General features: G+C 38.9%; 1 protein-coding gene across 1 annotated transcript in view; it reads right to left on the reverse strand.

Annotated features, from left to right (window-relative positions):
* LOC117421360 (TBC1 domain family member 9-like) overlaps nt 1–16,895 on the reverse strand; it is a 39,723-nt gene extending 22,828 nt beyond the window's left edge. Inside the window, exons 1-8 of the mRNA XM_059028205.1 lie at nt 15,980–16,895; nt 8,693–8,803; nt 5,523–5,641; nt 4,762–4,990; nt 3,847–4,108; nt 3,087–3,294; nt 2,168–2,374; nt 1,459–1,629 (exon numbers count right to left, since the gene is read on the reverse strand). Of these exons, the coding sequence (XP_058884188.1) occupies nt 1,459–1,629; nt 2,168–2,374; nt 3,087–3,294; nt 3,847–4,108; nt 4,762–4,990; nt 5,523–5,641; nt 8,693–8,803; nt 15,980–16,091 (1,419 nt within the window). The 5' untranslated portion in view covers nt 16,092–16,895. The remainder of the gene's footprint in view (nt 1–1,458; nt 1,630–2,167; nt 2,375–3,086; nt 3,295–3,846; nt 4,109–4,761; nt 4,991–5,522; nt 5,642–8,692; nt 8,804–15,979) is intronic.
* Between the last annotated feature and the right edge of the window lie 3,349 nt (nt 16,896–20,244).

Below are 20,244 nucleotides of genomic sequence, written 5' to 3' on the forward strand. Positions count from 1 at the left end.
ATTATAAGTGTGCTAAACAAATTTAAAAAGAAAAAAAAAAAAAAAAAGTGATTTTAGCTACGAATCCCTTATACAGTATCTGTCACGTAGCAATACTGTGCATTTTTCTAATTCATCCTTTCTATATATTGTAATTTCATGTTTAGGTGTGTTTAGGAATATGTATGCGTCACAAATTGTAGACCAAACTTGATCCACATTCCACTTCTATTTGTTACAAACAAGGATTAAAACCTTTAAAATGCAAATAATACAACCAGAGCTGTTGTGATACTTGCCACAGATTCAACAATAACTACACTGTTATTGTTATCTAGTATTTATATTTATAATTCTCCAAAACCAGATATTCTTTCCTTTGCAATGTTTAAATTACAATCCATGTATATACATTCTTCTTAAGGCAGTGTACCTGTTAATTCGCAATGATTACTGATTAGAATTAATCATAACAGTGCACTTTACAGGATTTACCCTTATAAAAGCATACCATAGTAAATCTGCACAGTAATATTCCCTGGTTTACAATATGCATTTACTGCTTTGCTGTAGTTAGTGAAAGCAAGGGGAGAGCAATCAGGAGATGGATGCTGTGACAATGAAAATGCTTTCAGGGTGGGGAAAAGGGACCAAATGACACAGGCTAGTTAGTTCCTCGTCTGCCATGTTCCTTTTTCGTACCCGACAGGAAGGTCTTGTGGACTGCGTGAACTATCCATCAGCTGCCATCAGAGTCACTTATAACAACGTCTCACCAGAAAGACGGGTCACAAGGAGTAAGTGACTCGCTCAGGGTCACACAATGAGTCAGTGAGTGAGCCGGGATTTGAACTGGTTACAAGCCCTTTTCTTTAACCACCGGACCACACAGCCTCCTTTTATAATGCTATGCCACACCTCACTTCCTTTTGTTAAGTGTGTAGAATTCGGTGCAGGATTCAGTACAGTATGTCAGATTGTAAGATCAGGCCATTGACTGGTGACCTCTAGCTACTGTAATTATCAGTATAAAAGGATGGTGGGGAAAAAGGAACCAGAGTTCAGGGAGGAACTGAAACCAATGTTTTTTTATTGAGCAGTCAGGTCATGTTTTTAAAGTTTTGTTCTTGAGTATCTGGGTTTATGCAGGAGTCTGTATGTACAGACTCCTGCCCCAGATATTGAAAAAGACTCTTGCTAACATGTTTGTCTCCATGTTTCTCTTGTTTTACTCTTATTTTAGACGTTGAACATATGAATGATATATTGAACCCCAAAATAAAAATAAGGCAGAAATAAATCACTGTTTCCACAGCGTTGTGAACTAAAATACATGAAATGCACTTCAGTTATAACATTGGGTCCGGAATTGTAAGGAACAGACAAATTATCACAGTTAATAAGTGTAATAGAACGTTATGCACACCTTGAAAGCAGTGTGATTCACCAACGTAAAATGTATTTATTCATTTATTTTACCAATTTGGGGTTAAATTCTTCAGGTGATTTTCTGCGGTACATTGTCATCAGTGCCTGCGTCGCCGTCGGGACGCTGTTGTCGTTCAGGTTGAACTGGCGCTCCCCATCGGTCTCTGAGCCCAGACTCCGCTGAGGGCTGGAGGAAAGGAGGCTACTCTGCCTTGAATACACCTACAGCACAAGACAATCATCTGTCAATGCAGCAACACTCCATTGGTTTTGCTATTAAAGAAACAGGAGTGACATCTGGCAAAGGAGCAGGCTGGAGTTGGTTTTGAGAATCTGTTGCTCTGTTGCACAAATAATAAAAGTAGTATGTAGTATAAATAATGAATCAGGGGCTTTACTTTTAGAAAATGCTCTGACTAAATTAACACTTTTGGGAGGATTATTAAATCAGTTCAGTTATTTATTTTCTTGATACATTTTTTCAAAATACATTTCATATGAAATTAAGGGATTCTTTTTTTTCCCCAAAGAGACTACTCCAGTCTTTTATTAACTCCTGATTTTTGAAAGGAGAAAAACAATTCATTATTTTGCCCCTATGAACCTTATGAATACCAGAATTTGTAACCATTTCCACTTTACTAACTGCTTGGTGCAGCAGCATAACAGCACACATAACAAAACTAATATTTTATTTGTAGGATGCTCTGTACTGAAGGCAGATGTTTAAGGGTATAAGAAAGTGTATGATTATGGATACCTCATCATCTGAACTGTTGTAGCTCCCGGTAAGTTCCCTCTCAAAACAGATCTTCGAGGTGGTTTGTTGCAGGAAGTCGGAAATCCTCTGGACAAGGAAATCCCGGTCTTTGAGGTTGGCGAAGAGGAATGTCATTCTGTTTTTGGTGCTGATGGACAAAGGACTGGGCAACACATTTGAACTGTCAGCCTTCTCCACTATTGTCACCTGGTATAAAAGAGCAATGGCAATCAAACTCTGCAAAGAAAGCAAATCTACAGTGCAGCAGCCACCGTAGAAGAGGGGTCCTAGTAGTATAAAAGCATCTGACAGCCAAGCAACATTACACAGCTTTTGTCCTCTTGGCAAGTTCACTCAAGCCCTTTTTTATTCTGAGGCAATGACAAAAATAGTGAAGCCTCCAAGCACACACTTTTAAACAAATCCCTTTGTCTTGACAAAAGAAAACATTTCTGCGTGAGCTGTGTATTTTAAGTGGCCCAGTCAAGAACTGCTATTGGAATATTAAACAATAATGAACATGGCCTGTTTATCTAATGCATGTAGACATTCTGTCACTAATGACTAATGGCACTGTGACACATTAGATTCCTCTTAATAGCTTCTTCAGAAACAAAAAACAACAAAAAAAAATATATAGGAAAAACTGTTTAAACTTTAATATTCCCCTATGGGTTTTAAACTACAAATTATGTAACAAGCCCTAGCTGTTTGGGATATTTGTTATATACCAAGATATTCAGTATCAGCCCAGGAGTAAAGCAGGCAATCTCCCATTCCTACTCCTTATAATTCTAGAATATTGGTAAGGTTTTGGAGTAATAGCTCTCTTGTCAGACAGCTTGCTTATTAAAAACTTTTCATATATCAGCAGAGGGGATTCACTTGTCCCAAAACGTGTTGTGGATTGCATACACACCTCTCTGAGCGGAATGATGAGGCTGCACAGGGCCTCCTCTTTGCTAGTGAAGCAGATGTAATTAGTCGAGACAAACATTTGGCCCAGAATGTGCATTTTGTTGAAGGGGGTCCAAAGGGTGCAGCCTGTGTGCCCATCAAGCTTCTCGTCTTTGGGCAGTCGGAACAGGGCCTTGTACCGCTCACTCTTGGCTCTTGCGTCAAGGTCCCTGTAGAAACAGGCAATGAGACCACTAAACTATACAACAATCCAATTGGTGATCCTAAAACTGTTTCTTCGAAGATCAGTGCAGTGCAGTGCAGGTAACCCCATTATATGCACGGCAACACTGCCCCAACAATTAAAGTAAAGCCAGACTAGGAAGAGCACCTCTTTCATTTACTGTAGGTCCCAAATTACTGTATTTCAGTCACCGTATGCATTCCATTCTTTACCGCCAGCCAAATATGCCTATATTAAATGGTACTGTAGGAGTGGATCTCCGACAAAGAGTAAAGCATTAAGAGCTAGCAAATACAAGCTCAGCACCTTAGTCGCAATGTAACCTGGGCAGGTTACTAAACCTCCTCCTCGGCCTCAGAACCTCCTTACTGTAAATAAAAGCTGAAGCAGGTCCCTGGTGGAAATAGCACATAAGTACCAGTAGTTTTCAAAACATTAAGGAGCAGGAGTACAGTATTCTGTGCTCAAGAATATGGCACACAGTAACCAGTTGGCCACTGTCACATGACCCTGCTGCCTAGTTTCCATGGTTACCCACCTTTTGAGTATAGACACCTTCTTGGGAGATTTCTTCTTCAGTTTAGGCAGAGACCTGTCCTGTTCAAAGCCCTCGTTGTCGAGCAACTGTCTCATAGCAATGTTGGCCAGCTGCTCCATCAATTTGAAGGTCTCGTTAATGTTGAGGAAGACGGAGAATATGTGCTCACTGGACCTAGTGCTGACTTTAATGATTTCAGGTAGGAGCAGGGTGGCATTTTTCTCCAATTGCGTGATGTCTGTCCACCGGATCACTAATTTTGCTAAAACACAAAACAGACAAGCAATCAGAACTTTTCTGGAACTTTCCATTATTATTCCTGTTTTACATATTTCAATTCATTATAAACTAGTTTTAAAGGAGTGATAAGACATGTTTTAAATAAATACAAAAAATGTTTCTTATTATTTTAACTTTAATTAGGGAAATGCATATATATATATATATATATATATATATATATATATATATATATATATATATATATATATATATATATATATATATTGTTTTTAAGTACCAGTACTTGGATTTCAAATGTTTAAGCCACTGCTATTTGGTAGCTAATATTAATGTTGTAACCAAATTTCATAAGAATTTAATAAGCAGCTCTATAATTAAATCTAAAGTTTGACCGACGTGCGTTCCCCTTGCAGGAGATAATAAACACTATATCAGCTGTTAACAGCTGACTGATGAAAACAGTACAGCAGTATGTTGTTTAGGCCTACAGCAATCATGAGAAGAAAAAAAATAGCCAATGTGCACAATTTTCTCTATCACATTACCCTAGCGTATATTTTTCAACAAAGAGAACAGCCCCATGTGCTGAAAACACTGGTAGCTATAACACAGTATCAACAAGCAGCACAAGTATTCTATCCAGGGAGCAGGGTGGGGGTGGGCTCAGGTTACCTTCTTTCCCCAGCAGGAAGGAGTGGAAGCTCAGGTGGTTGATGCTGAGGTAGACCCAGCCCTGCCGCGGCACCTTGCCTTTCCAGTAGCTGCACGAGTAGTAGTTGACCAGCTTCTCCTCCTCCGGCATCCCAAACAGCTTGCAGAACTTCGCGATGGCTTCCTTGAACTTCTCAGTGTCATCATCCTCCTTGATATCATGGTTCTTATTGTACTCTGCTATGATACCCTGAAGAGAGAGAGAGATACAGCAGGGTTCTTAGTTTTCATTGTTCCAATTACGTTCCAGTATTAAAAATCCCATCTTTTTTAACCTTTTAACCCTCCAATAATTTCTAGCTCGCTTCCTAATATCCTGTCCCCCACTTTTTTGATAACATGCGAGCGCTTCAGATTCTCAAATTGCAAGACAGTAGGAATGAAACTTCATGAAGGGTCAAAATAGATTTCCCGTTAAAGAATTTTGGGAGGCGAGATTACCTTGAATGCAGTGCATTCTTAATGGAAGCCTGTGCTTTATAGTTTTGCTAATTTCATTGACAAAGTTAATAGCCAATGAAAATCATACTGAATTCAAAAGGATACAATGATTTATAAAATCATATTTATGATTTACAAGGATCTTAACTAATAGAATTAGAAATATCAGACTACGATGTTGTCTGACATTGGAAGATGTAAACTGATCCTAGGTGACCCTGGCTGTTCAACTACACTGCACCCAGCAAGCAATCTACAGATATGTGTGAGGTTTAATATACCTGAACTTTTCCTTTAACAAATGTAGTGATGTCATTCTCGTTCTCAAAGATAGACAGAGTCTGCAGCAGGTTCTGTTCCAGCCATTCCCAGTGTTCTATAATCTCCTTCCAAGAGCCGCCTGGGATGAAACAAAAAAGACCAGTTAGGATTCCTTTTGTAACTAATTTCATACTGGAATTTATGCAAGTATTAGGACGAGGCTTGTAGCTTCAGACTGTACAGTAGTCACTGCTTTCATTCAGCTGACTGACATTTACTGTATAGCATGTGACGTAACAGTAAAAGGTGGCGCAGGTATAGAACGAGACCGAGATGTGCTGTGTTTGAACCATCTAACACGGCTAACATGCAGAATAACTGCACTGCTGAGGGTATGTACTGGATATTACATGACTGGATTTATACTATTGCAGCGTAATAAGCCAATGTCTATCTGTGCTCTGGTTGACTAAAACAATGTTTTCCAATAAAGCAGATTTATTTTCTAACTCAAGTGAAACAGCTGTAACTATGGCTACTGTAGACTCTTTGTCCCACTGTAGACCAAGGAATACACATCCATGCAACATCTGAAAAAAAAAAAAAAAACAGACAGGTGCATTTCATATCTCTAATTGAACTCTAGTGGACCGACTTCAAAGAATGCAATACATTAGAGAAATCCACCCAGCCCAGGATTTACTTACTAATATTTTCAGATCTCTGGGCTCCCAGCCCACCAGCAAATTAACATGTATTTAGTTACATTGCCCAAATATCTGCTTGGCGGCTATGTCTTTGTTCCTGCACTGTAGATAATGTTTCATATCATGTGGCAAAGTTCCATGGCAAGGACCGATGACAGGGCTGCCTGTTTTCTTTATGCTGAAGATTATTTTTTTCTAACACCCATTGCTTTGATGTTTTGAAACTATGAAAAGGAGATTTTCAAACACTTTACCAAAGCTATACTGTAGCCCCGCAGATTTGTGTGCAAGCACTGAAACTAACATCATCCGGAACGCAGTCCCATGCTCATGAACTTTTTTAAAAGGTCATCCTACTGTACCCACTGAACAGTGCAAAATGCATGCAATCATTAACCAGAATCAGCTTCATTTTTAATTTACAACTTTGAGAAAGTACAAAGTACATGACTAACATAACGTGCATTATAATTAGTGCTGGGACAAACACAGGATTTTCATGTTCGCTCATAATTTAAATATATTTGTCTGGATATTCTTTAGTTTTTCAAAAAGTTATAAAAGCTATTATATTGCTCAGAACGCAGGCAGAGATAGCATAGCAGCAGGGGCAGGGGGGCGTGGCCCCTGTGTGTGTGCCTTTATTTTACAGCAAGACGTTACAATATGTAACATGTTAAAGTAGAAAAAATATCCCAGGAGTAAAGATTACATTGTGTAGGCCTTACTTTACCCCAGTGAATTAACTACAAAACAAAGGATGCCAAATAGCAGTTCAAGTTAAACGCTTTTTTTTTTTTTATTCCCGACATAAATAGTACATAAATTTGACACCGCATTTTATTTATTTATTTATTTATTTTTCATTCCTTGCTATTGCCGTTTCTTCACAGTAAACAGTGGCCATAGACACGTTTTCGTAAAGTAATAACATAAGGTTTACTTGTGGCTTTCTGTAGCTGAACAAGCAAACAAAAACTAAAATGTAACTTCAAACACTTCAAATAAAACAAACGTGGAAATGGTGTTGTAAAGTGAAGGGGGATATTTGGATATTTGTCCCAGCACTAATTATAATGTATGTTGTGATACAGACTGTGCTACCCACTGTGAAAGGAGGAGACAGCACTAATATTTGACTATGAGAATGTGCTGATTTTTACCCATATAGGCTTTTTTCTAATTTTCAGTTCCTGGTTTCATTCTTTAGAAAAGCACAGATATTTAGCCTAGGTCAAAGATGACTTTTACATGATGACTTAAACTTCACAGAGGATTCATAATGAAATGAGCATCAGTAACTATACAGCAAAGTAAAACCAAAATGTATCTAATTAGTGTTGAAGGAAGTTTTTTGATCATTTTCCCTGTTTCTGCACTGAACCTTTCAGCATAAAGGTTACAGAACCCCACCTTTGCACTAGGTGGAAAGCTATAGTATTTTACAGTGTAAAGGAAGAGGCCTGGGATTTAGGGATACTTTTCAATAAGGGGTTTATAAGACAACAGCATTTAACACATTCACAAAATGTTAAATTTGTATTACTGTTGTTTTGAAAGAATGTTGTTACATGGGGAATGAAAGGCTTACCTTTATTGAACAACAGATACTGCACCAAGGCCTTATATTTGAAAGCCATGAACTTGTACACCTTCTGCAAGATGCTAGCTCACCACATGCCTTGCTTCCATCTTTCACTACGCACACTACAGACGTGCAAGGGTATCTATGCAAGTTTAAAGCAAGAACTATGCAAGCATGATACAAGAATAATTAATGCATACCTTGCACAGAAAATACCTAAGTTATACTTGGATGATGCAAGGAATCCAGCAATGTACACAAAGGAAAAGGAAAAATACTGCAAGGATTATGCAAGTTGTATGCAAGGCACGCATGAATTTCTTTCTTATCCTATCATACTTGAATAGTTCTTGCTTTAAACGTGCATTTTATGGTCTTAGATGTCTTGCTTTTTCCTAGCATAATCCTTGAATTTTATTGGTATGGATAGTATTGAGACCAAAGTGTTTTTTTTTTTCAATCTGATGAGTATGCGTATAACAAGTTCATATGCAACTGACTCCCAGTGACACAGGGCGAGAGGAGAGTGCAAGTGGTTTTATTTTTACCTTAAACAGAACAGCATTCTGTATTGTATTATCTTTGTTTGACATAGCAATTATGTCACAGTTATTGTTTGTGATTCAGGACAATCTGAGGTCATTAGGGAGACAGCTTTTGACTTTTTTCTGCAAACGTCCAGGAGTAGATTCTTCCTTGCTGATGGAAACTGTGCCAGTTGGACTATGGACATAGATCAAGTTGAGATTGAGTTTTTGAACTTTATTCCAGTGACAAATTAAAAGTCATTTAGGAATAAAGCTTAGATTTTTTTGTATTTTAAATAGCTGTTTGAGAAAAGTGAAAAATAAAAATACAACAGCAGTTACACAAATGATCAGAATATAACACTCCTTACCGCAGGCAATTGTCCAGTATATAAGGGAGTCGGGAGTTTGGTACAGGATTCTGTAGGGAGCAACTCTGGCACTGGAGTCCAAGACAACATCAAGGGTTCCCACCAGCAACCCTGCAGAGAAAAACACAGTACTGGGCTCAGTTCAGAACTGGGAGGGAACAATAAACTGTTACCTTGTTCCGTAAATTCAAACTGCTTAAAGTAATCACTGTTTTTCATGTCTGCCATGTAATTCACCCTAACCAAGCCACAAAAAAAAGAAAAAAAAAAAAAAAAGCTTTTTGTCATTCTCTGAGCAGGGCTGTTCATTTTCCCCTCACTGCTGAGAAGCTGCTCCACTCAGTAATCCCGTTTTCCTCTCTGTTATGTGACTAGCCCATAATAAAAATCTCTTCTGACTGTCACATAATGCCCTTACACACTCCTTGCAACAGTAATGAACAACAGTTCCAGTATTATTGGACGTGCTTCACCATCTGAAAGAAATATTGAAAAAAGTAGTTTCCACCACAGGGTGTTTTCGTATCTATATTAAATCTGAAAAAAAACAGAATTAATAAAATAAGGAATAAGCAATACTGTGTTTACTTTGAATTTCTAAAGTCCTTTTAGACTACACCCTCCCGTGGGATATTCAGTCGACAACTGCACTGTAACGGGATAGGGTTGCTCAGTTTTGGTATAGGATTACATTGGTTACTCTTTCATATATTTTTTAAGGAATTAATCTCAGATGATTGCACCTGACTTCCGTTGCAGAGTCTTGAGGTCTTAAATCTCCTGCATACAGAACTGCTGCACAGACAGCTTGGTTTGCTGTTGTCCCTTTCTCTTCAGTGATATCACGCTTTCATTTTGCAGAAATATTTTGGCCGCGCAACCCTGCTGCCACATAGGACAGTATGTGTGTCAGTGAACAGAATAAGTCTTTGAGGTCACAGTGTTTTGTGGGCAATGCATAAAGTACTTCCTTGTAGACACATCTGGACTGTTTCAGGAAACACTCTGAAAACATGTTAGCTTAAGCACTATTTAAATTAATAAAACAAGGGGAAATAAAACCCATTTCAGCACTCCTTTCCTTCTTTATTTTATTTATCAATTTAAAATGTGCACGTACACACCAGGGAAACTTCATTAAGCTGGCACAGCCAGCTTGTTTTTCAACAGGGACCCAGGAAACAAAGTAGACAAATGCATTCCCGCACACATTTCTTGTTAGTCAGTGATTATATATATTTGAACAAGAAAGTAATTGAGAATCAAATGTTTACATTTGCCCAGTGAAGCTGCATTTCAGATGTCAAGCGGGAATGGATTCCAGAATTCAGGAGCTCTGTACATAATCTATTTTTGTCTGATCTATCTTTGTTCTCATAAAAGGAATATTTGTAAGTATTTCCTTAATTGCAAAGTGTTGATTCACTCGTTAAGTATTCTTGATACTGGCTAGGCTTGAAGTATCTTTATTAACCTTTTGCTGCCCAGTGTCCAATATATTTAACACTGAGAAAATAGGTATTAAATAGGTATGACTACATACCCAGGGCAGTAAAGGGTTAACACTGGCCTGGAGACTAGAATGTAGCAAATCCAAAAAGAACAGAGAGACTGGCTGGTCAATTCAAATTAGTTTTACACATGTTCCATGTAGTAGGACTGAAGAGGGAGTACTGTACAGTACTGTAACTAGTCTTGAATGTGTACACTTGGATGTTTCAAGAATGCTGGGACAGCACACTCCCCTCAGTGGTTAGGGCTCTGGACTCTTGACTGGAGGGTTGTGGGTTCAATCCCCAGTGGGGGACACTGCTGTTGTACCCTTGAGCAAGGTACTTTACCTAGATTGCTCCAGTAAAAACCCAACTGTATAAATGGGTAATTGTATGTAAAAATAATGTGATATCTGTATAATGTGAAATAATGTATAATGTGATATCTTGTAACAATTGTAAGTCGCCCTGGATAAGGGCATCTGCTAAGAAATAAATAATAATAATAATAATAATGATACATACAGTAAACAGAAGATACTGTTGCAATCTGTGTGCATTATCAAATGCGATTTGAAATTTTGCATGCTGGTTCCTTTAACATGTTTTTTTTTTTCTATTTCAGGTTGAAGTTACGTTATGACAAGGGTTTTGTGGTGGCTGAACAGATTGTAATTGGTTGTCTTCAAGCAGCGAAGATGCTGCACAGTAAGCTGTGTGGTTGTAACTACTTGGTTAGGGTGTCCTTCGTGAAAGTCTGCATCACTTTCCTTATTTTTATTTTTTATTGTTGTATACCTCAAACGGAACATGCAAACATACAACACTGTACATTTTCCACATTTATGGTCCCCCCTCCATCAACCTCACAGCAATAAAAGAAAAAATAAAACACCTTCCCCTTCTCACCCCCCTGATCATTATATATATCTTTTAAGTTTACCAGTAGGGAGTCCTATCTTGAACTGGAACTGGTTGGAGTGATACAAGAAAATAAGTATCTAGTAAACTAACCTATACCACGTCTAGGTTCTGTTTGTGGTTTCTGTACCCTGTGCACCCCGACTAAAAAAGATTTCACACCTCTTCAACACCTGCATTCTGTTTTGTATTTTGTATATTAGTCTTTCAGAGGATGCTGTTATTGAAAGTGAGAAAAAAAAAAACACATTGAAAGGTCTTTACAGACAGATGAACGATTCTACTCTAATCCTAAGGCAAGAATGTAAAAATACTAGTTTTTTTCAGTCAGTTACATGTAGACTGTTTCCGAAAAACTTGTGAATATTCATACAGAACTGTATTTTTAAATGTGTTGAGAACAGGAATGTGTTTTAATGTTTTAAATGTGTTTATCATTTTCAAATCATTCCACAAATTCTGAATCTACATTTAATCTATCATCTATCATTCCTGTTCCTGTTTTTTTACATTGTTTTGTTGTAAAATTTATGATTAGAACTGTTGTGGTGTGTGGCGAGTGAAGGTAACATAAATTGCTATAAAACTGTACAGCAGTGACCCAAAACTGCATGTTATATTTTTTACAAGGCAGCTTGAAATTGTTATTAAAACCTCCTATTGACACAAACGGTAGTTTTTGTAGTATATAATATATATATATATATATATATATATATATATATATATATATATATATATATATATATATATATATACATATATATATAGTTGGTGGAGATATGGGAAGCTTGTGTGGCTCCATCTATAGTTCAGGGAAGTGTAAACACCCAAGGCTTTAAAGAAGATAGCAGTTTGCAGAAGTATAAACTGTCTGTGACGCCCTTGTGAAGGCTGATTAGGTCACACAGGCAAGGAATCCAAATAATCCACAGTATTACAGGAGGATAGAGTGGGATCATTAAGCAACCCTCCACATGATTTCACTTCATCTGTGGACTTTCCAAAGTAACACCATCCTTGTTTTAATCACATACACAAGATGAGGAGTCTTTGACCTCGAGTTCCAGCCATTTTGAATATCAGAAGAGGAAGTTTTATCACAAGCTATAAAAGAAGAAGAAAAAAATACAAGAGCTGAGATTTAAAATGCCTTCCTGTCGTAAGGTCCGAGGGTTTAGTAATACACACTTGTGTTGAAATGTTGTGCCAATCTAGGGTTTTTGTTTATTGCTTGTGATTAATTTGTAATAAATAATACTTTGTCTCACTCACTTTAAATACACTTTAACCATTTTGTGATTCTATAAATAGCCTTAAATTCAAGTACAGTAGTGATGCGTGTATTAAAATTGCCAACAAAAGACATGACTACTTAGTACACAAACAGCAAAGCGACTGACTGCCGAGAAAAGACGAACAAAGACATCACTGCCCAAATACACAAGCAGCAACGTCACTTACTGCCGAGAAAAGACAAACCAAAACATTACTGCCCGATCTCGAATCATCCGTGACATACAGGCAGCCATTTTCAAAGAAGCGTCATTAGCTTCCTGAGGCTTCCAAGAGAAGCTTTTAAAATTTCAACGTTTTTAACAAACAGTACCAGCTTGGACAGATGGGAAATGCTGATCAGACCCCTGTATTTTTTGACATGCCAAGAAATACCACAGTTCACAAACTGGTAGAAAAACAGGTGTGAGTAATCGCGACTGGAAATGAGAAGCAGCACATAACTGTAAGGCTCTGTGTGATAGCAGACAGCCCAAAATGCCTCCACATGCGTAATTGAGGTTGTATCTTTGTAATGCATATTTATTGCATAATTAAATGCATATTTATGCATACAAATTGAGGGTGGGAAATTTGGTCTGCGTCTTAAATTCAAGGGCGTCTTAACTTCGAAGGAATACGGTTATTCTTAAATGAAACTCACACATACTGTAACTCAGGAGGCGGGAACTTGTGTTGTCAGGAGCTCTATTGTGTCAAGTTTTAGCCTGTAGCATTTCTTGATTAATTCCACTTAAGCCACAAACAAACCAAAAGCATTCAAAATTGTATATACCGGTATGTGTTTGTTTGTCTTATTGTTGGGCACAATTCATTATTCAGTTAATCTCTCTCCCAGTGATTTCTGGGTTATTGCCTCGAGGAGTAGGAGATAGTCTGCCTTTGTCTTTTGCATCAAGCAACAGGACTGTGCACTCTGTTTTTAAAAGACTACTTAAAAAAAAAACACACATGAATAAGTTGGATCCATTTGTTAGCGGTTAACAATTTATTTTAAATTCTTATAATTGTAATGAATAAATCAGTTACAATCAGTAATATAACTGGGGTGTGACATTGTAGGATAACATACCATTGATTAGAGCAGGGTAGCAGAATGTCCAAAATAAATCGGGGCAGACTCCTAACCTTCCAGAACTAAATAATTATACATTTACAATTAACAAAATACAAAAAAAGTTATAGGCTAATCTTAATATTTCTATTTCACTTTGAATCCGATAAGAGATTTGATTGGCTATGCAAAAAACAGAAGAGGGTTTCCAGGGGCTGCTGATGGTGACATGCGAATGTTCCTGTTGGCTTCCAATAAACGATGGCTAAATGAAAATCTTCACGTCCCGACCAAACCCTTTGTTGTGTGTATGCACAACTATTTTGAAACCCTGGATTAGAGTAACCCAATCTCTTTGTAGAGCCAGGGTGCTAGTCAAGCTGACCCTTGAGACACCATTCAGATGAAGGATTGGAGGAGTCATTGCTCTCCAAAATTGCAATGGTGATTACCAGTTGTTAATGGATAAGTGTACAACCCCTCCATGACTTCTCCCCTGGGATCGACCCTCTTACTCATATGCCATAGGATATTACAGTACATTCAGTGAATATATTCTTAAGATCTCGTAAAATAATAAAAGAGAAGTCATTTTAAGCTGTGCAGCAGTTGTCTACTTTAAAAGAAACACTGTTCCAGGGTGGTGCATCTGCTATGCCAATGCTCCTAAACCACAGAAAGTCTGCTGCACAGCAGCAGCTGGCAGGCTGTAGCAGTGAGCATGTGCCCTGAGTGGCCTGCAAGAGATTTACATAATGAGGACCATTCAAACGGAAGCAGTGAAACCTTGCACTGCTTTCAGCCAAAGTCACCGTGGAGAGTGCAGCAGACGTCATTAAGAGGATATGGCAAAACAAACAGCACTACATTCAATCTCCCTCTTACTGCAACACAAAATGTGGCTTGGACTGTCCTCGGTATTAGGGAGCAAAAATGTGGGAAGTGAATCCTAAATTGCAGAACATGCATTCATAATGTACAACATCATGTGTTCACTTCCTTAAATTCAGTCTTGTTTCGTTGGGAAGAGGTGGTCCTCATAGAGTCCCAGAATGGGAAGCATCATTTCAGAAACCAAAGACGGCCTGTTACAGGAATAATCATCTCTCAACATCCAGATACTGCATCGTCACCACAATGCCCCAAAACATAGCACCGACTGTTCCTACTCCACAGCGTTCTGATAGTCCAAGTGAAGAAATTCACAGCCAAAGCTGTCAAATCATGGTAACAACAGGTTATTTTTTTATTTGATAACTGTCATACTAGTATTTTGATATTACACTGCATTTTAATACTGCATGTGAAAAGGGATAGGAGCACCAGTGTGAAAGGTGCTTAAATTACAGACTTTAATAATAGACTGTATTAAACTAACGTCAGGTAACAGTTGCAAAAAAGTAATAGGAAAACCAAACAATAAACAGATACTGTACAGTACTGGCACCTGTTCATGGGTGCGCAGGGCTGTGTGTTCAGACTGCTTGTTCACAGTGCCCGCTGCCAATAAGGCTTCTTGGATAAACATACAGCAGACTGTGACATTGTTTAGAAAAATAAACAAATAAATACCTTCAAAACTTGGTGGCATTTTAGATTTTTGTGGTTTCTGCTGACTGGAACATTTGCTAACTATTGTATGCCAGATTCGTTTTTCCTTCAAACACTTACTTGGTTGATTTTGATCAGTGTAGCAAATCTACTGAGAATAATGTATATGATGACCGTGTAAGACAAGACAATAACTGAAAATACGGGATGCCTTATCGTTGCATACTAGATAGATACAGTATCCTATTTGTATGACATACAGTTTTGAGTAATATTTAATTACTGTAGAGATGGTGGCGTAAAGGCGAAGACTGAGTGAGATAGCAACAAGCCATGTAGCTCCTGTGTGCAGCACTTATGGTCTGAGAAGACGTGTCCTGGAACAATGGGGCAAGGTAGCAGAGCTAGACATTAATGCAATTAAAAAAAAAATTCTTACCACCTGCCAGGGGTATTCTGGTACCATTGTATCACAAAAACATAATCTCTGTAGGAAACAGGCTGCAGTGACCCACGTGGATAAAGAAAGCCACCAGGGTTCAATCCAGCACACTGGTTTTAATGGATGCTATATTTAAATCACGAGTACAGTGTGGAGATAGTATATGAATCGGTGTGTTGGAAGAAATTCCTACACTGTAAACATAATACTGTAGTCATAAATACTGTAGCAGGAATGCATTTCATTTTCTAAAACTATATCTTATCCATTTACCACATGCAAATATAGTTATGTGTTTAAGCTATGTTAATTCTGAACGCTGATGATAAAATGTGTTTTAATAATTGATTATCATCAACATTCTGCCCCAGTGAATTGGCATTTTTACTGTGCACGTAGGCATGGTCACAACAATTCATTTTCAGCAGCTCATATTGCAGGGCATAGAGAGTATAATGAAATAAGGTCTATTTTTAATGTAAAACGTGAAATATTAACCTAGTTGGTTGTGTGATGTATTCTGAACTCACCAGCGAGCCCTCCTCCACGTCCCTTTCTCCTCTGCAATATGAAGTAGGGATTGGCTCTCTCGATGATCCAGAGAGCGTTGGCCAACAGCACTTCGTCAGGATTAACCCACATCGTCACAGGTATTTTATATTACAAACGCTTCAAATCCAAAACGAAAACATCCGATCCGTCCAGATTATGACCGTAACGGCGGCAGTACAAAAGATTACAGATGATATTTATAGTCATACACAATCAAAGACGAATGAAACATCACCTTGGTATTGTTATTGTTAAAAAAACGACCAATCACATTTGACAGCACAGAGCGCAAGATAAATCCGCAATAACGATCAATTAATTAATTAAAAAAAATAAAAATAAAAAACACATATTTCTAAAAACAATATCTTAAAACGCTCCAAGTATATTAAATCTCATTACGCAGTGTATTTTTCTGAACGCAATCCAAAGTTCTTGTTAGTGCAAATTTCAGATGTCCTGTCAAACTCAAATTACAGAATACAAACAAGACTGCACAAAAAAAAAAAAAAAAAATCCTGGTGGATTCAAGGGAACAAAGCGATTCAATGGCTCAGCCTTTGTTTCTGTCCCGTGGAGAATCACTGGAATGAGCCTGCAGCCAGGATAGTGAATTTCCTTATTATCGTCTGATGGCAGCGATCGGACACGAGTTTGAACTTCACTGTAGTACATTAAAAAAAAATAAAGCTTAAGCCAAGATGCCTTTATTTGACCTCGCCCTCCCTAGTTCTCCTAGTAATGTAGCACACCCACCAAACAACACTTTCCACAAGCAAACACAAACAATAATTGAGGTCTTCACTGCACAAGCGCACACTCAACAGCGCCGCACTGCCGTGCAGTATCAACAAAGTGCGCGTCATGGGGCGGCCGCACGTTGTCACACGTCACTGGTTCTATTGTTTATCAATGTAATTTGAAGAAGGTGTGTATGTTAACCTAATATACCCTTAAGGTTTTTTTTTGTTGTTGTTGTTTTTTTCAGAAACAAAGAATGTTTGGTTGTGCTTTGTTTGTCCAATCACACAGAACATGTCCAAACACCATAGTTTCTAATTATGTAAAACTACAATTATGCAACATACCTACATTGAGTTTTCAAAATAAGGGGGCATTTATTTTGTAAACTGAAATCTTAGTGGCCTGAATTGAAGGGAATACCTACATATGACAAAGGCATACAACTATTCCTCTTTATTACCTGGTAGAATGATAGGCTGTGACACATGCTCTAATTGCTTTTAAAAAGAAAAAAATATCAAACAGAAAAACAACCATGAAATGCTTCACAAATGCCCCTGGGTTTCTTATTGTACTGTAGTTTATGTTCGTTTTTTATTGTTATTATTATCTCAATCCTAAAATTATAGGTGTATAAACCCTTCTTTACTAATCCAATATGTGGAATTCAGTGTCAGATAAATATATAAAGGGACCCCTGTACAAAAAAGAAAGATGCATTTTTATTACATCAAACATTTAAGAAAAAATAAATGCCATGTCTTTTTCATGCACATTTTAACTGGCAGATCATACTATTACATGTTTGCAGAATGAAGATTTGTAAAAATTACATTTTAGGCATCAAGGGTACTTTCTTAAGCTGCTTAAAAACAATTAGCCACCCACAACAAAGTCACAGAATACAACACAGAGCCCCATCCCCACCACAACAGATCCCCCACAGTGGTGTCAAAAGTCATCCTGTGTCCAGGATGAACGGCAGGTCATGCTGCGGGAAGGGTAGTATGGGGGCAGTAGCCAGGGCCTGCAGCAGTTACTGGAATGCCTGATCACACCCCAGAGCCCATGCAAATTTACTCCCCTTCTCGGTCAGCTGGTCCAGCTGCAGAGCAATTGTGGCAAAATCCTGGATAAACCAGCGGTAAGATGAGGCGAACCCCACAAAACTCCAGGTCTCATGGGTGGATTTGGGGACAGGCCAGCGCAGTACCGGCGTGACCTGTTCCGGGTCAGTGGCTACCCCCTCCTGGCTCACCATGTGCCCCAGGAAGGCCACCCATTGCTGCAGCAGCCGGCACTTCTCCAGGTACAGCTTCAGGTTAGCTTATCTGAGACGGCTGAAGACCACCCTGAGGCGCTGGGCAGCCTTGCTAAAGGAAAGCCTGTGGACCAATATGTCATCCAAAAACGAGAATCTGGTCCCGGGGAATCCCCCCTAGCGCTGCCTCCATGAGGTGCTCAAAGGTGGCAGGGGCGTTACACAAGCCAAAGAGCATGACAATGAACTGCCAAAGCCCCTGGCCCATGGAAAAAGTGCTCTTGGATTTGGACTTGTCATCCAGCTCTACCTGCCAATACCCACTATTGAGGTCGAGGGAACTGAACCAAGTCAAGCCAGACAGCGAGTCCAGGGCGTCATCTATGCGGGGGAGAGGATAGGAGTCTTTCTTGGTCACATGGTTCAGTTGTCTGTAATCCATGCAGAACCATAGCTTCCCATACAGCGCTCTTCCTCCACCATGGCTGCATGAACAGACCTGGTGAGTTGCTCCATCGCCCAAACACCTTATCGCTCCAAATCCTCTTGCAGTGTCTCAGGGTGTGCAAGGCGGACCTGGGCATGCAGCTCCCCAGATCCCAGGGCCGGCAGGTTCATTTCGCACCAGCCTGGGCTGTTGGCTGCTGCCAAAACATCTCTGTAGTGCTCGGGTGAGAGCGGTGTAGTCCAATCTCTGCTCGTGAGCGAGTGTCAGGAGGCAGGGCAGTCCGTCATCGGTGGAGGACTTTATCATGCTCAGTCCACCCTCCAAGCTCTGCGATTTCAATGTACTTTGGGGGCTTGCGAGCTGCTATCCCCTTCGGCTCATCTTTCCGGCCCCACTGACTGGCTAGCATCTCAGAAACCATCCCGCGGTCCTGCAGATCTGCCTCCGGGATGCTGCAGGGGACCTCGGCTTCCTCAAGCCTCACCCAGTGGTCCCCCCGTTGACTGAAGTGCCTTCCCGCGCTGCAGTCTTCCCACATCATTGCCCTGCTCCTTTGCAGCATTCTCCAACACCATCTTCCACATCTTCCTAGCATCTTCATCCACTGTCTTTTGCAAGGCATCTTCTGGTATCCCAGCAAGGTTCCATGCAGCAGCAATCTTCTTTTGGGTTGTCATGGTGACAAATCCCACTACTCTTACACCAATCTTGCATGTTTGTAGAATGAACAGTAAAAAAAAATACAAAAGTTTAATTCATAAGGGAAAAATAAGTTCTCAAAAAAAAAAAAATATATATATAACTATAATTTACAAGCTATCTTTTTACTTCTGTATTATAAGACAGGTAATGAAAGAGTAAATTCAAACAACTTCAACTGCATGGGCATTGGATTTTACCATCTTGGACAAAATATTCCTCACAGACTGGACACTTCATTGGAAGCACCCCCCATTAAAGTATACACAATATAGCATAGTGTTAAGCAAAGGAACCACCAAATGGGGCTGCATAATATATACAATTTAGAGCCATATTCAGAAACAACAGTTATTTCACACTTAGGTGTGCTTTCATGTGGAAAATACAAAAACTTGGAACACTTAAGTAAACACAGGTGTTATTTCTGAGCATGTCTGTTACAGCTGTTATAGCCAGTAGAAGTAAGGTATGCAAGGCTCGGGTATGGTTATTTAGTATATAGTGTCTGTATCCGATACTGCAATGCCAACTGGGAAATTAAGGACAACTGTTGATTGGTTTATGCAGGACTGGAAGTAATGGTACATGATGATAAACTCACCCAGGGTATCCCCTGCAGCTGTTGTCTACCCTTCTCAAACACCTGTTTCTTATAAGGACAGTATGTACTGTATATACAGTATTTTGTTAACAAGCCCAAAATGTTTTTTAATCAATAAACATGCTGTGGATTGTTGGCTAATGTTGAGGACTCTTAAAAAAAATAACACAAATTCAATTTTTTAAAAACATTTACAGCTAGAACCGAACTGTAGGTTTTGTTTGACCGCATATGTGCAAAGAAACTGAAAAAAACTTACTTTCTTTTGCTGCTCCTTGCCATTAGCAATCATGATCTGCTGGACTGACGGCCCTAGCTAATTTATATTACACTGGCTTTTATATTAGAATAGGCAGTAAGTATAAGCATTTGTCAATTAAATTTTTGCTGTCTGATATGAAGAGAAAGGCAGAGACAGCTGTTCTGTCTCTCACTGATTCATCAGGGTTATGGGACAAATACATTATAAATGAGGTTTCAAGACTGC

Source organism: Acipenser ruthenus, chromosome 1 (assembly GCF_902713425.1).
Source record: "Acipenser ruthenus chromosome 1, fAciRut3.2 maternal haplotype, whole genome shotgun sequence".
Taxonomy (NCBI): Eukaryota; Metazoa; Chordata; class Actinopteri; order Acipenseriformes; family Acipenseridae; genus Acipenser; species Acipenser ruthenus.